The sequence below is a fragment of the Grampus griseus genome, assembly GCF_964374135.1.
Source record: "Grampus griseus genome assembly, chromosome: 1".
In the NCBI taxonomy this organism is placed as follows: domain Eukaryota; kingdom Metazoa; phylum Chordata; class Mammalia; order Artiodactyla; family Delphinidae; genus Grampus; species Grampus griseus.
This window is the reverse complement of record NC_139017.1, coordinates 147839729-147853122: the sequence shown is the minus strand read 5'-3', so window position 1 is coordinate 147853122 and position 13394 is coordinate 147839729. Positions and strand designations below refer to the sequence as shown.

The window sequence follows — 13394 nt, the reverse complement described above, 5'->3', positions numbered from 1 at the left end:
CCACGCCGCCCTTCCTCCCATGGGGCTCTGCGGCTCACTGTCCAGACTCGGTGTCCCCCGTCCACCTTCTGCCTCTTCTCTGCTCCAGTCTGGGCTCTCCTCACCACAGCCTCCTCCTCCAGGAAGCCTCCTCTGGCCACCCGGCCTGCCGAGAGCTTTCCTGCAGCCAGGATCCCATAGCTGTGTTACCTTTAACGGTCAGTCAGTCGCTCATCTGGCATCGTCGGGCACTCAGCCTGTGCTGGGTGTTGGGGGTGTGGAGGCAAGTGCCCACAGGGAGCTCAGCCAGCGGGGAGACGAGCGCCGACAGATGAGAGACACTGAATGTGACCTCATACCCTGGGGTTAAACATGCAGACGTGCGGAGGTCGGCCGGCTGACAGCACCGAGGCAAGCAGGCTAGGGGTGGGGTGTGCTGGGGTCTCACGGAAGCAGTGCTCGCTGACCCGTGGAGAGTGACAGGCTGGCGCCAAAACCTGGAGGACACGGTGTGCTATGCTGAGAACTTCGGGTGGTATTCGTCTGTAAAAGGAGGGTGGTAATAGAACCTATTTCATGGGAGGATTAGATGAGGGAATACACGCAGAGTGTTGAGAACAGTGCCAAGCACACGGTAAGTTTTCGCTGCGCCTCAGCTGTTACTATTATCATCTGAGGCGATGAGGAGCCATGGGAGATATTAAGCAGGGAACTGATCAACAGATCTGCATTTTATAAGGATTTTTCTGGCTGCGGGACGGAGTGGGGCCAAGCGAAGAGGCAGGGAGATGCCAAGTCTGAGCAGAGGTGGCCTGGCTGAGGCCCTGGCAGCAGGTTGGAGAGAGCTGAGGGGCTGGGAGTGATGGGATGGGGCACAGAGGAGTTTTGAGGACGACTTGCAGGTTGTGGCCGGGGCTTTGGGGTAAATGGGGACAGTGCCCTTCACTGAGATGGAGCCCCAGCAGCAGAGCCGGGTTTGCAGGGGGAGCTGATGAGCTCAGCTTGGCAAGGGTTGAGACCGAAGGAGTGTGGGATGTCCAGGTGGGATGTCCAAGGGGCTGCTGGCTATTCAGACTGGGAGCTCAGGGGAGACTCTGGGCTCCAGCTGGGGTTATGGCAGCTCCAGCATATGGGCGTAAGGTCCTGAGAGCAAGTGAACTCACCCAGGAAGGGCTGGAGAGTGCAAAGAGGGCCCAGGAATGAACTCCAGAGGAGCACTGCGTCCTGCCTATGGGAAGGAACAGCCAGAGAGGGAAGAGGAGAGCTGGGCAAGGCCGTGCAGCATTGGCCAGAGCCCCAGCAACATTGGGTCGTGCGCAGCTGGCCGCCGTTGCTTCTGCACTCATTCATTAGCTGGATTCAGGGCTTGAGGGACTTCCCTAGCCCCCACCCCACCCCGGACCACTCTCCTGGGCGAGGGGATTTGTGGTACCTTGGTCAGGGGAGTCTTCGGTCCATCGCCTTGTTGATCGGTGCCATGCCAGCCTCTTCGCTCTGTGGCCAGGGGAGCTGGTGCTCAACCTTCACCGGCACCATGCAGTAGAGCGGCTGGCTGTGAACCGGGAGTGAAGGCCGGATGTGGACACCAGCTGGAAGGCTGGGTCTCCCTGGAGGCACTAGGTAGTCAGCTCTTGCCCCACTCCACCTGCCTCCTCCATTCCCTGCAGTCAATTGACCCTGGACAGCAGTTCACGTGGGAGAATTCAAACCTGGAGGTGAACAAGCCCAAGAACCGCTACGCCAACGTCATTGCCTACGACCACTCTCGAGTCATCCTTACCTCCATTGATGGTGAGCTGAGGGCGGGGCCCCCTCCCATCCCCTGATCTCCTCCTCGCTGGGTGACGTTTCATCCTCCAGGAGAGGCCCACAGGTCCCAGGGTGCACCGAGGAGGTGTGGAGGGACTGGGTTGGAGGCCCCAGGGTAATGCTCTCCCATGTCCCTTCCTGCCTGTTCATAGGTGTCCCGGGGAGTGACTACATCAACGCCAACTACATCGATGGCTACCGCAAGCAGAATGCCTACATTGCCACGCAGGGCCCGCTGCCTGAGACCATGGGCGATTTCTGGAGGATGGTGTGGGAGCAGCGTACAGCCACTGTGGTCATGATGACACGGCTGGAGGAAAAGTCCCGGGTAAGGCTGTGCAGAGCCCTGCCCAGGGCGGGGGAGGAGGGTGGCAGTGGATACTCAGCCAGCAGGTGACTTCAGACACCTTTTCCCATCCCTGTGGGAAGAAGCTCCTCAAGGGACTTGCCAAGTGCTGTTGTCTTCCTGGGGTGTCTTCGTGTCCCAGCTGCTGGACGTTCCTGGGATGTGGCATGTTCCCCATATACTAGTGGGTTCCCAGCATGTTAATATGTTGCCCCAGATGCTGTCGTTTTCCAAGAATGTTAATATGCTCCCCAGTTGCTGGCATGTTTCTGGGATATTCGCGTGTTCCCCAGATGCTGGAGTGTAGCTGGGGCATTAACACGTCTCCTGAGTTAATTAGTGGAAAGAGCCGCTGTTATCTGTTTATGCACAGCAAAGCGTTGACTGGAACGTGAAATTTACAGAGCTTGAAAATGGTGCATAAACGTTATGGGTAAATTTGGCAGAAAATGTGCCTGGTGAAATCTGGTCATGAATAAACAATTTTCAGTTACGTCCCTCGTTCCCCTGGTGAGGGCAGGGGTGGAGGCGTATCGTGAGACCATGATAGGGTTTGGTGAGGGGTGGCATAATGGATCTGAGAGCTCGGGGCTGAGGGCTAGACCTCCCACCCTGCTTCTGCCCGCCTGAGCCTTTGGGTACCTCCAAACACCCTTGCACCCTGCCCTGCTGTCCCTCTGCAGGTGAAGTGCGATCAGTACTGGCCACCCCGTGGCACCGAGACCTACGGCCTCATCCAGGTGACCCTGCTGGACACAGTGGAGCTGGCCACCTACACCGTGCGCACCTTTGCGCTCCACAAGGTATGGTCCTGCCCCCGTGCTTGTCCCCCGGCCGGGACCTATGAGGACAATGGTCTGAACATGGTGCGCTGGCGGGGAAGGGGGCGAGTGGGAGCCCGGTGTTGGAGGTCGGGGCTTGGAGGTGTGAGCGCACCATGACAGCCGGTGCCATGGGCGGCATGGATGGAAGCAGCACCCGAGCTCCTTCAGGCTGCCCCGTGTGGCTTCTGAGTCCCGTTGGAAAGCCGGGGTCTGGCCTCAGCATTGGGGCATCCTGCCCTGAGTCTGTAGAGGGTACACTCCCTGGTCACACCGTCTCTCCCCGCTCTCCTCCCCAGAGTGGCTCCAGTGAGAAGCGGGAGCTGCGTCAGTTCCAGTTCATGGCCTGGCCAGACCACGGAGTTCCCGAGTACCCGACCCCCATCCTGGCCTTCCTGCGGCGGGTCAAGGCCTGCAACCCGCTGGACGCCGGGCCCATGGTGGTGCATTGCAGGTGAGGGAGTGCCACGCCACCGGGGGGTGGGGCAGAGGCGGGGTGGGCCCCTGCCCAGGCTGAGTCCGTGTCCTGCAGTGCGGGCGTGGGCCGCACGGGCTGCTTCATCGTCATCGACGCCATGCTGGAGCGGATGAAGCATGAGAAGACGGTGGACATCTACGGCCATGTGACGTGCATGCGGTCGCAGCGCAACTACATGGTGCAGACCGAGGACCAGTACGTGTTCATCCATGAGGCACTGCTGGAGGCCGCCACGTGTGGACACACGGAGGTGCCTGCTCGCAACCTCTATGCCCACATCCAGAAGCTGGGCCAAGTGCCTCCTGGGGAAAGTGTGACTGCCATGGAGCTGGAGTTCAAGGTGGGCTCAGGGCTGGGCCTGCCTGGCTCCAGGGCCTGGACTGGGTCCCGGGGACAGTCCTTCAGGAAGCCAGGCCTGACCAGCCTCTCCCTCTCGCTAGTTGCTGGCCAGCTCCAAGGCCCACACATCCCGCTTCATCAGCGCCAACCTGCCCTGCAACAAGTTCAAGAACCGCCTGGTGAACATCATGCCCTACGAACTGACCCGTGTGTGTCTGCAACCCATCCGCGGCGTGGAGGGCTCCGACTACATCAATGCCAGCTTCCTGGATGGCTATAGGTCAGCACACTTGTGACTGCCCGCCACGCCCACGGTAGCCAGGCCTGCTCCTGGCCGGCTGGGGGCGCAACAGAGTAGGGCCAGCCTGGAAGACCAGGGTGGGCTTCCTGGAGGAGGGGTGATCTGAGCGGGGCCCCAAGGGACTAGGCAGCCATGGGGAGACTCGGGGGACAGCAGCACCTCCAGCATGTCCAGTCTTATGTCCACCCCAGACAGCAGAAGGCCTACATCGCCACGCAGGGGCCTCTGGCGGAGAGCACCGAGGACTTCTGGCGCATGCTGTGGGAGCACAACTCCACCATCATCGTCATGCTTACCAGGCTTCGGGAGATGGGCAGGGTGAGCACGCCAGCCACCCCTTCTCTATCGTGTCCTTCCTCTCCCGGCCCTGTCAGCCTCAGACCCCATTATCACCACCTGTGGCATCCTGCCCCCGAATCCTCTGAAACCCGGAGCTCCCCTCCCCACTTTTTCCCCACCTGACCATGGGGCCGGGCCCTCTGTCCACAGGAAAAGTGCCACCAGTACTGGCCCGCAGAGCGCTCTGCTCGCTACCAGTACTTTGTCGTTGACCCGATGGCTGAGTACAACATGCCCCAGTATATCCTGCGTGAATTCAAGGTCACAGATGCCAGGGTGAGTGGACAGGGGAGTGTGTATATTTGTACGAAAGCTTGTCTGTAATGCTGCCGGAGCCCCTGTGGTGGGGCTGCCTTTGTGGTGCCCCAGCTCCAGCTGCAGGAATCGAAGGTGAGCTGTGGGCGTGCAAGCCCATTTCCCAGGGTGGCCTCGGTGTAACGACCTCAGGGTGCTTACCTGTGCTACCGCACTGTCCGCCTGCCCTGGGGGGCTGCCGCCTGAAGCTCCAGGCCTGACCCCGGCCTCTGCCACCTCTCCCAGGATGGGCAGTCAAGGACGATCCGGCAGTTCCAGTTCACAGACTGGCCAGAGCAGGGCGTGCCCAAGACGGGCGAGGGCTTCATCGACTTCATCGGGCAGGTGCACAAGACCAAGGAGCAGTTCGGGCAGGATGGGCCCATCACGGTGCACTGCAGGTGGGGCCGACCCCATGGAGGTCTGGGCGTGTGGGGGGTTGGGGGTTCAGGGGCAGGAGCCCTGACCCAGCACTGTCCCTGGGCAGTGCCGGTGTCGGCCGCACCGGGGTGTTCATCACGCTGAGCATCGTCCTGGAGCGGATGCGCTACGAGGGCGTGGTCGACATGTTCCAGACCGTGAAGACCCTGCGCACACAGCGCCCAGCCATGGTGCAGACGGAGGTATGCAGGCCACTGGCCGTGCCAAAGCCAGCTCCTCACAGACACGTGCTGGGGAAGGCTGGTGATGGTACACAGGGTACCATCAGGGTACACGATCTAGGGGAAGGCTGAGCCGGACGGGTTCCCCACTTGGCAGCCGTGCACTGGACGCCAGTGTTGTGCGTGGCTCCCAGCTGGGGTTGCATGTGTCGGTCCTTACAGGGTACACGATCTAGGGGCAGAGTGGGGGTGGCAGGGGGAAGCCCGGGCAGATGTCTGGATCTAGCCCCTGCTGCTGGCCAGCAGAGGCAGAGGCTAAGTCCATGCCCCACTGGCTGCAGTGTGAGTGCCCTTGGCTGCGTGTCGGGGTATCCTCCATCGCTGTCTGCGCTGACCAGACCCCTGTCCCGGCAGGACCAGTACCAGCTGTGCTACCGCGCAGCCCTGGAGTACCTCGGCAGCTTTGACCACTATGCAACGTAACCACCGCCCCCCTCTCCTCCGCTGCCCCCACCTGGGGGCTCCGGAGGGGACCCAGCTCCTCTGAGCCATACGGACCATCATCCAGCCCTCCTGCACAGGTGCTGCTGCTGGCAGAGCACAGCCCACCGGGATCACAGCGTTTCAAGAACATTGCCACACCGAACGGAGAGCCCAGAACTGCCCTGGGCGAGGGGGTGGGCCGGCAGGCGTGCACTGAGGCCACGTCTCTGTCCGCCAGGCCCGCCCCGGAGCCCCTGCGAGCTCTCTGTTCCGCTGCCGTGTTTCTCATGCTTCTTCTCGTGGGGGGGGATGGGAGCAAAGCCTCCTTTTTTATACTTTAAGTGGGGTAGACAGGGATTCTAGCCTCTTCCCTCTGACTTTTCCTTTTACAAGTTCTTAACTGCAGAATGGGGTTGCGGTGTAGCTTGTGTTCTCTTTTGAATTCGCTCTGGACCCTTTCTTGGTACGACTTTCACTGCTGAAGGATGGAGTGTGCCTTCCTCATGTGTGTGGAGCTGGGGCCGCCAGCCTGTGCAGAGGCATCGCTGATCCAGCTGCTCTTCCAGCCCTTCAGACAAGATCCTGTTTTAGCCAAATGCAGGGAAACAGTTTTTTTTTTTTTTGGTTTAATTTCTGTTTTGTTTTTCCGTAAGAGCCTTATTTTGGGCCCCATAGACAGTGGTGGGCGGGGCGGAGGTAGGAAGCACTCATCCCCAGTCGTCTATTCCAGTGTGTGTTTAACATTCACAGCCCAGAACCACAGACGTGTCTGGGGGAGCCTGGAAAGGCATTCCTCGTCACCATCGTTTGCAAAGTTTAAAGATAAAGCAAAAACAAAAAACAAACAGACAAAAAAAAAATCCAAACAAAAAAAACACAAGAAAAAAAGAGTCATCCCCTGGGCTCTGCTTCAAACCCCTGAGAGGGGAGGTGGCTCCGTGTGCCTGGGATTCCCTCTGGGTCCGCAGAGCCTTGCTTTTTGTCCCCAGCATTGTGGGATGGCGTGGTGTTGGTAGGCTGTGGGTCTGGCCGTGTGGCCAAGGTGATGGGCACCAGTCAGGGTGTGTGCCATGCCCCACACACCTCTGGGCCAAGCAGGGGTGCAGCTGGCCCTTCAGGTGCATGCCAGTGGGCCTCGTAGCACACATCTGTCCTCGGAGCAGGGGCCAGATGACTCCCCTCCCTGGTTTGCAGCTGTTTTCAAAGCCCCTGAGAATCGCTCTTTTCCACTCCTTCAAAGATGCCCTCCTAAACCAATGTGGCAAGACTACTGGACTTCTCTCAGTGGTACTATACTCAATCCTTATTATCTCGGCTTGCTGAGGGGCAGGGAGCCGCCTCTTCCTCTGGGCAGCACTATCTAGGTAGGTAAGTGGGGGGGGGAAGGGTGCATAGCTGTTTTAGCCGAGGGACTCGAGGCAGACGTCCCCAGATCTAAGTAGGTGGTCAGGATCAACAATCCAGGGTTGGTAATGTTGAATGAGACATTCATTTTTACCTTGTGGATGCTAGTGCTGTAGAGTTCACTGTTGTACACAGTCTGTTTTCTATTTGTTAAGAAAACTACAGCATCATTGCATAATTCTTGATGGTAATAAATTTGAATAATCAGATTTCTTACAAACCGGGCCTCTGTCTCGGCTCTTTGCGGAGTCTGGGCTCTCTAAGCCAGTCCCTAGGGGTAGGTTCTGCCGATTTCCTGCTCCTCAGGAGACAGCGAGGCTGTCCTGAGGACCTGTGAGAAGACGGGCTCCTGGCCTGGTGCCCACTTTCTGATGGGAGCCTGAAGGCTGAGCCACAGTGCGTGGAAGGAGCACCTCCCATGGGCCGCGACTCCCCGGGCCAGAAGCACACCGCCTGCCTCTCCTCACCCCCGCCATGTTCTGGGTCGCCACGTGGTGGGTACCAGGACTCCCCAGACCACACACATCCCCTTCCGTCACCTCCTCCCTCTCTTCCTCCCCTGCCATAAGGAGAAGGCTGGCACTGTGGCAGTGGAGGCCAAGAAGGTATGGAAATTGGTTAGTGAGGACTCGGATAATTCTTGCAATGTGGGTACTGGACACAGTGTGGCCGTCTGGCCCCTGGACACACAGCAACATCTGCAGTGGTCTCTCCACTGGTGATCAGATAAGTCCTACCAGGTTGTCAAACCATATGGAACTTCTGGGGACAGAAGCCAAGCAAAACCCAGAACAAGTGAGGAAGAAAAATACATGTAGTCAGCAGTGACCAGACTAGAGAGAGTGCCACGATGAGCCCAACACAGAGGTGCTGTGCTGGGGCAGCACCTCACCCTGCGGCAGGATCAGGGAAGGCTTCCTGGAGGAGGTGACATAAGCTGGCTTCTGAGTGTTTCATAGGGTGAGTAAGGGCTACTTTCAAAAGATGGGAACAGCATTTCCAATGGAGAGAGCAACTTGTACAAGGTCTTGGAAGCATGAAACAGACCGACAAATACGAGAAACTACAAGGAAAGCACATGATCCGGGTAGGGAGACATAAGGCCAGAGGTAGGCTGGAGGCAGCTGATGGGTTTGAGGTGATTGAGAATGGGATGCAGGTGTCCCTGCTGGGTGACATGCCTCTGTACTGCGCTATGCCACCTCCTTCGAGGCCCTCACTGCACTCTAGTGTTGCCAGCTGTCTCCCTGGGGGCCCTGAGTGACCAAGGCCTGGGATCGGGGCTCTTCTTGGCTTCCCTAGCTCCTAGCTCACTGCCGGGCATATGTCTATTTGTTAAGAAAAACAACACCATCATTGCATACTTGATGATATTAAATTTGAATAAATATTTCCTCATGAAAAAATGAGCCATTAAACATTTGCAAGTGAGGATAGCTATCAGATTATCACTTGAGCAACAGCATACAAACTGCACCGGGCAGGCAGACCACAGGGCAGGTAAGCGCCGGGGCTGGGACCCACGCGCACCTGGTTATGTCTGCTCCAGAGTCCCTGCCCTTTCCGCCGGCTGGTGTCTGCCCCCCTCCCCTTGGCTGTCACCACCCCCCTCCTCCCAACCCACTCCTCCAAGGCTCCCCATCCACCGGTCCCCAATCAGGCATCCCTTCCTCCCTCACCCCCACATCCAACTAATCACCAAACCCTGCCCATTTGGCCTCTTCTGCACCTGTTCCGTCCTCTGCATTCCCAGGACCACCCTCTCCTGCAGCCATGCCTGCTCCCTGGTCTGCCTGCCCCCAGCCCTTGCTCCAGCCAGCCCATCCTCAGCACTGCGACCAAAATGATTCTGTTGGCAGATGTGACCATGGCACTGTCCTGAGGAGACCCTGCCAGGGCCTCAGAATCGGCCCAGACTCCACAGGTTTCCGAGGCTGCAGGACCCAGCCTCTGCAGCCTTACCATTCCTCCTCACCCTTGGCCCCTGCCTTTCCAGTCATGACCTGGTCAACTCTTCATGCTTGCCTCAGCATTCTCTCAGCTCCAGAGCTTCCCGTGAGCTATTCTGGAGCATCTCCCCCTCCACACCTCTCTAGCTGGCTAACCTGGTCCTCAGTAGTTCTTTCAGGAGCCATCCTAAATGAGGGTAGGTGACCCTGCTGTGCAAGATATTTGACATACATATTTTTCATGTAATCCTCAAAACAATGTGTGGGGTGGGTCCTATTATGCCCGTTTTGTAGATGAGAAAAATCAGGTCTCATCCACTCATTCAACAAATACTTGAGCCTTTGGGAAGGGTGAGTTACTTTAGTGCAAAGACTCCTGCCCTTGTAATGTTTATACTCTAGCAGGAGGAAATGTGACGCACACAAAAAATAATAAATGTATATATAGTTGGTTAGAAAGTGATGTGTCACGAGGTGGGGGGAACCAGAACAGGCACAGGGGGAAGGTTTGTTACTAATCAGGGTGGCCAGAGGAAGCATCATTGAAAAGATGGAATTTGAGGAAAGACTTGCAGCTGGTGAGGGAGTTTGCCTAAACATCTTCGAGATGAGCATCCAGGCTGAAGGAGCACCTGGGGCGGAGGCTCTGGGTGGGAACGTGCCTGATGGGTCGAGGCGGGTGTGCCCATGACACTGTGAGCAGGACGTGAGAGAGCAGCGGGAGATGAGGTCGGAGAGGAAGTGGGACAGCTTGTAGGCCAATGGGAGGACTCTGGCGGAGATCCAGGCATGGTGAGCAGTGGCCAGCAGATACTGGTTCCGTCTTAGAGGCAGAACTAAGAGGATTTGCTTCTGGACTGGATGAGAGAAAGGAGTCAAGGTTGACCCCACAGTTTCAGCCTGAGCAACTGGAAGGATGAAGTTGTCATTTACCAGGATGCGGAAGCTGTACGTGAGGGCTGAGTAACTTACTCCAGGCTCCCAACTGGAATTGGTGGATCTGCCTGACTCCAGGGCTCTTTCCCCACTGCTACTTGCCCATAGCTAGAGACGGAGTCAGATGCACAGAGAAAAAATATATTTGGAAGGAAATACACCAAGAGTTGTGAGGTCGGGCGATATTCTTTTCTTCATAATTTTCCAAATAATCTGTAAAGAATTAATATTACTCTAATTTTTAATAGAACAAAGTTTTAAAATGGTACCACCAATAATTCATTTTTGAAAACAACAAAAATCTTCCACATAGAAGTATAAAACATTAAAGTCCCCATCCTCTCCCTGCCCCCAACTCCCTGGAGGGAGTCCCAATTTAGTCTGTATTCTTCTGTGTGTTTTCTATGAATATGCAAACGTGTATATAAACTATTTTTTATACAACTATAGTCGTATTGTTCATATATTTCTGCAAATTGCCCTTTTCATTTAAGTATATTGGGGACTTAAACATGTTAGTTTTTTAACATTTTTTAAACTGCTACATACTCTTCTGTTACAGACGTGCCATAATTTTTTAAATGGTTATCAATATAGTTTTTTATTAAAGAAAAAGTGGATGCACACGTCTTCTTTAATAAAAATAATTCAAACAGTCTTAAAGGATACAAAAGTTATGCTTTCAAAAAAAATAAAAACGTTATGCTTTCCTCCCTCTTCCCTCAACTCCAGTTTCATTTCCTGGAGTTCTTTTTTTTTCTTTCTTTTTTTTAAATATTTATTTATTTGGCTGCACCGGGTCTTAGTTGCAGCATGTGGGATCTTTAGTTGCAGCATGCGGGATCTATTTCCCTGACCAGGGATTGAACCCTGGCTGCCTGCAGTGGGAGCGTGAAGTCTTAACGGCTGGACCACCAGGGAAGTCCCTCCTGGAGCTTCTTCTGATTTTAGTTTTTCGGGTGTCAGCAGTACATCTTCAAACAGTTGAAGAGTTGCACCTTCAACTGAAGTTGCGCCTTTAGTAGATATACCTGGTGAGTCCTCAATAAAACCTGTGGAATTTGGTCAATCTATGTGAACTCCCACCTGTTCCTCCTGATTTTGTTACATATATTATTACTTTTAATTCTTTGGGGGCTCCCTCATTACTTTAAACAATATATTTAAACATTTATTTCCTGATTTATCACCCTAAGCAGCATCTATTGATTACCCTCTATGAAGAACGAGAACATTAGCTCACTTTCCTTGATTCTCTCTCGTCCAAGTACCATTTTTTATTTCACATTGTCAAGGCTTATAATATTTTCTGATCTGTTAGTATAATTAAGTCTTTCATCCTAACATCGAGAACCTATAAATAGGTTCAATTTCAAATAAGTCTTTCTCTGCTTTTTTCTTTATTTCCTTCCCTCCTGGAGCGCACTCAGCGGCTGCAGTTTCTTACACGGCATGATGAGCCTTTTTCTTTACTTTGGTGGAGTACCTCTCACAAAAGTTTTTCTCATAGGATTATAAACTTTCGATCTTTGTATTCCTCAAAATATCTTTGTCTTACATTCACTCTCAGTTTTAACTTTTTCTGGCAAGGGCTTCTTTATTAAAAAAAAAAAATTTGTCCCCAGAAACTTTTAAAGATACTGTTTCTAGTTCTGTATGAAACAGTTGTTGAAGGAGGAGGGTTATATGACACTGTTGATGTTTTGCTAATGGGTTTCTTTATCAAGTTACCCTGATGTTTGCCTGGTCTCCCACTTCGATTTTTTATTTGTAAATTCTGAACTTAAACCCATTCCAGGCTTCTCTTGGGAAGAATGACCCCTGACTCAAGGATCTTGGGCTGTGGTTTTCTCAGCCCTGATTTCTCCATCAATCTGAGTTCATCTGCTTACTATCTTTGGAATTTTTATGTTTGAAAATACTTTGGTGTATGGTTAATGTGAGTATCTAAACTGGTTTTTCCCCCCAATAATTATTTGTTTAGATCACCTTTCTCCCTGTACTGATTTGTAATGCCTCCTTTTTAATCACATATGAAGTTATTATAAGTACAGAATCTACTTCTGGGCCTCAAGTCTGTTTCATTCATCTGTCTGTCTAGTCAAAGCCAGAACTACTCATTTAACTTTTGTGGCTTTGTTTTCCTACCGAATACAGTCCCCCATCATTATATTTTTCTGTTAAAATTAATTAGTGCTAGTCCCCTGTTTTTCTTCCACTAGATATTATTTTTTGAAAATTCCATCCTCAATTTTGGTTGCAGATAAAATTGACAGCGATGTATCTGAAGAATATATGTTAACGTAAAAGAAAGAAAAGCTAGTTGGAGTCTAAATGAAGCCTAAAATTTGGGATCAGAAGTAAACTTGCTCATCCAGCCCTGCTGAGAGGGAGGAAATGCTGTCTGATGTGTGCAGCCATCCCAGTTTCTAGAACGAGGGCTGTAATGCACACAATGCAGCCTCTTAGCATCCCCAGGGTCCACAGCCTGGCACTTTAGACCGTGATGTTTTCCTTCAACAGTTGGCTCGGGCTTCCCTGGTGGCGCAGTGGTTGAGAGTCCGCCTGCCGATGCAGGCGACACGGGTTCGTGCCCCAGTCCGGGAAGATCCCACACGCAGTGGAGCGGCTGGGCCCACGAGCCGTGGCCGCTGAGCCTGCGCGTCTGGAGCCTGTGCTCCGCAACGGGAGAGGCCACAACGGTGAGAGGCCCACGTACCGCAAAAAAACAAACAAACAAAAAAAACCAGTTGGCTCATCTCTCCTTGATTCCTGTACTCGAGGTTTATCTAAATACCGTGGTTTCTTTTTTTTTCTTTTATAAATTTATTAATTTTATTTATTTTTATTTTTGGCTGCGTTGAGTCTTCGTTGTTGCGCGTGGGCTTTTCTCTGGTTGTGGCGAGCGGGGACTTCTCATTGCGGTGGCTTCTCTCGTTGCGGAGCATGGGCTCTAGGCGTGGGCTTCAGTAGTTGTGGCATGCAGGCTCAGTAGTTGTGGCTTGCAGGCTCTAGAGCGCAGGCTCAGTAGTTGTGGTGCACGGGCTTAGTTGCTCCGTGGCATATGGGATCTTCCCGGACCAGGGCTCGAACCCATGCCCCCTGCATTCGCAGGCGGATTCTTAATTGCTGGGCCACCTGGGAAGCCCCTAAATACCGTGGTTTCTTAAGCACACCATGCTAAATAAACCTTTGTAACAATCAAGGGGTTAAATCCAAAGCTTTCAAATCAATAAGAACAAAAGTAAACACCCTAATAGGAAAATGGGCATGGACACAAATAGGCAATTTACAAAAGAAGGTACACAAATTCC

The 13394-nt window shown here is 53.6% G+C and overlaps 1 protein-coding gene across 1 annotated transcript in view; it reads left to right on the top strand.

Moving 5' to 3' along the window:
• PTPRF (protein tyrosine phosphatase receptor type F) overlaps window positions 1-7404 on the top strand; it is a 78796-nt gene extending 71392 nt beyond the window's left edge. Inside the window, exons 23-33 of the mRNA XM_082676411.1 lie at window positions 1647-1770; window positions 1941-2116; window positions 2818-2937; window positions 3255-3409; window positions 3488-3773; window positions 3874-4052; window positions 4265-4391; window positions 4563-4688; window positions 4953-5107; window positions 5194-5329; window positions 5723-7404. Of these exons, the coding sequence (XP_082532537.1) occupies window positions 1647-1770; window positions 1941-2116; window positions 2818-2937; window positions 3255-3409; window positions 3488-3773; window positions 3874-4052; window positions 4265-4391; window positions 4563-4688; window positions 4953-5107; window positions 5194-5329; window positions 5723-5791 (1653 nt within the window). The 3' untranslated portion in view covers window positions 5792-7404. The remainder of the gene's footprint in view (window positions 1-1646; window positions 1771-1940; window positions 2117-2817; window positions 2938-3254; window positions 3410-3487; window positions 3774-3873; window positions 4053-4264; window positions 4392-4562; window positions 4689-4952; window positions 5108-5193; window positions 5330-5722) is intronic.
• The last annotated feature ends 5990 nt before the right edge of the window (window positions 7405-13394 follow it).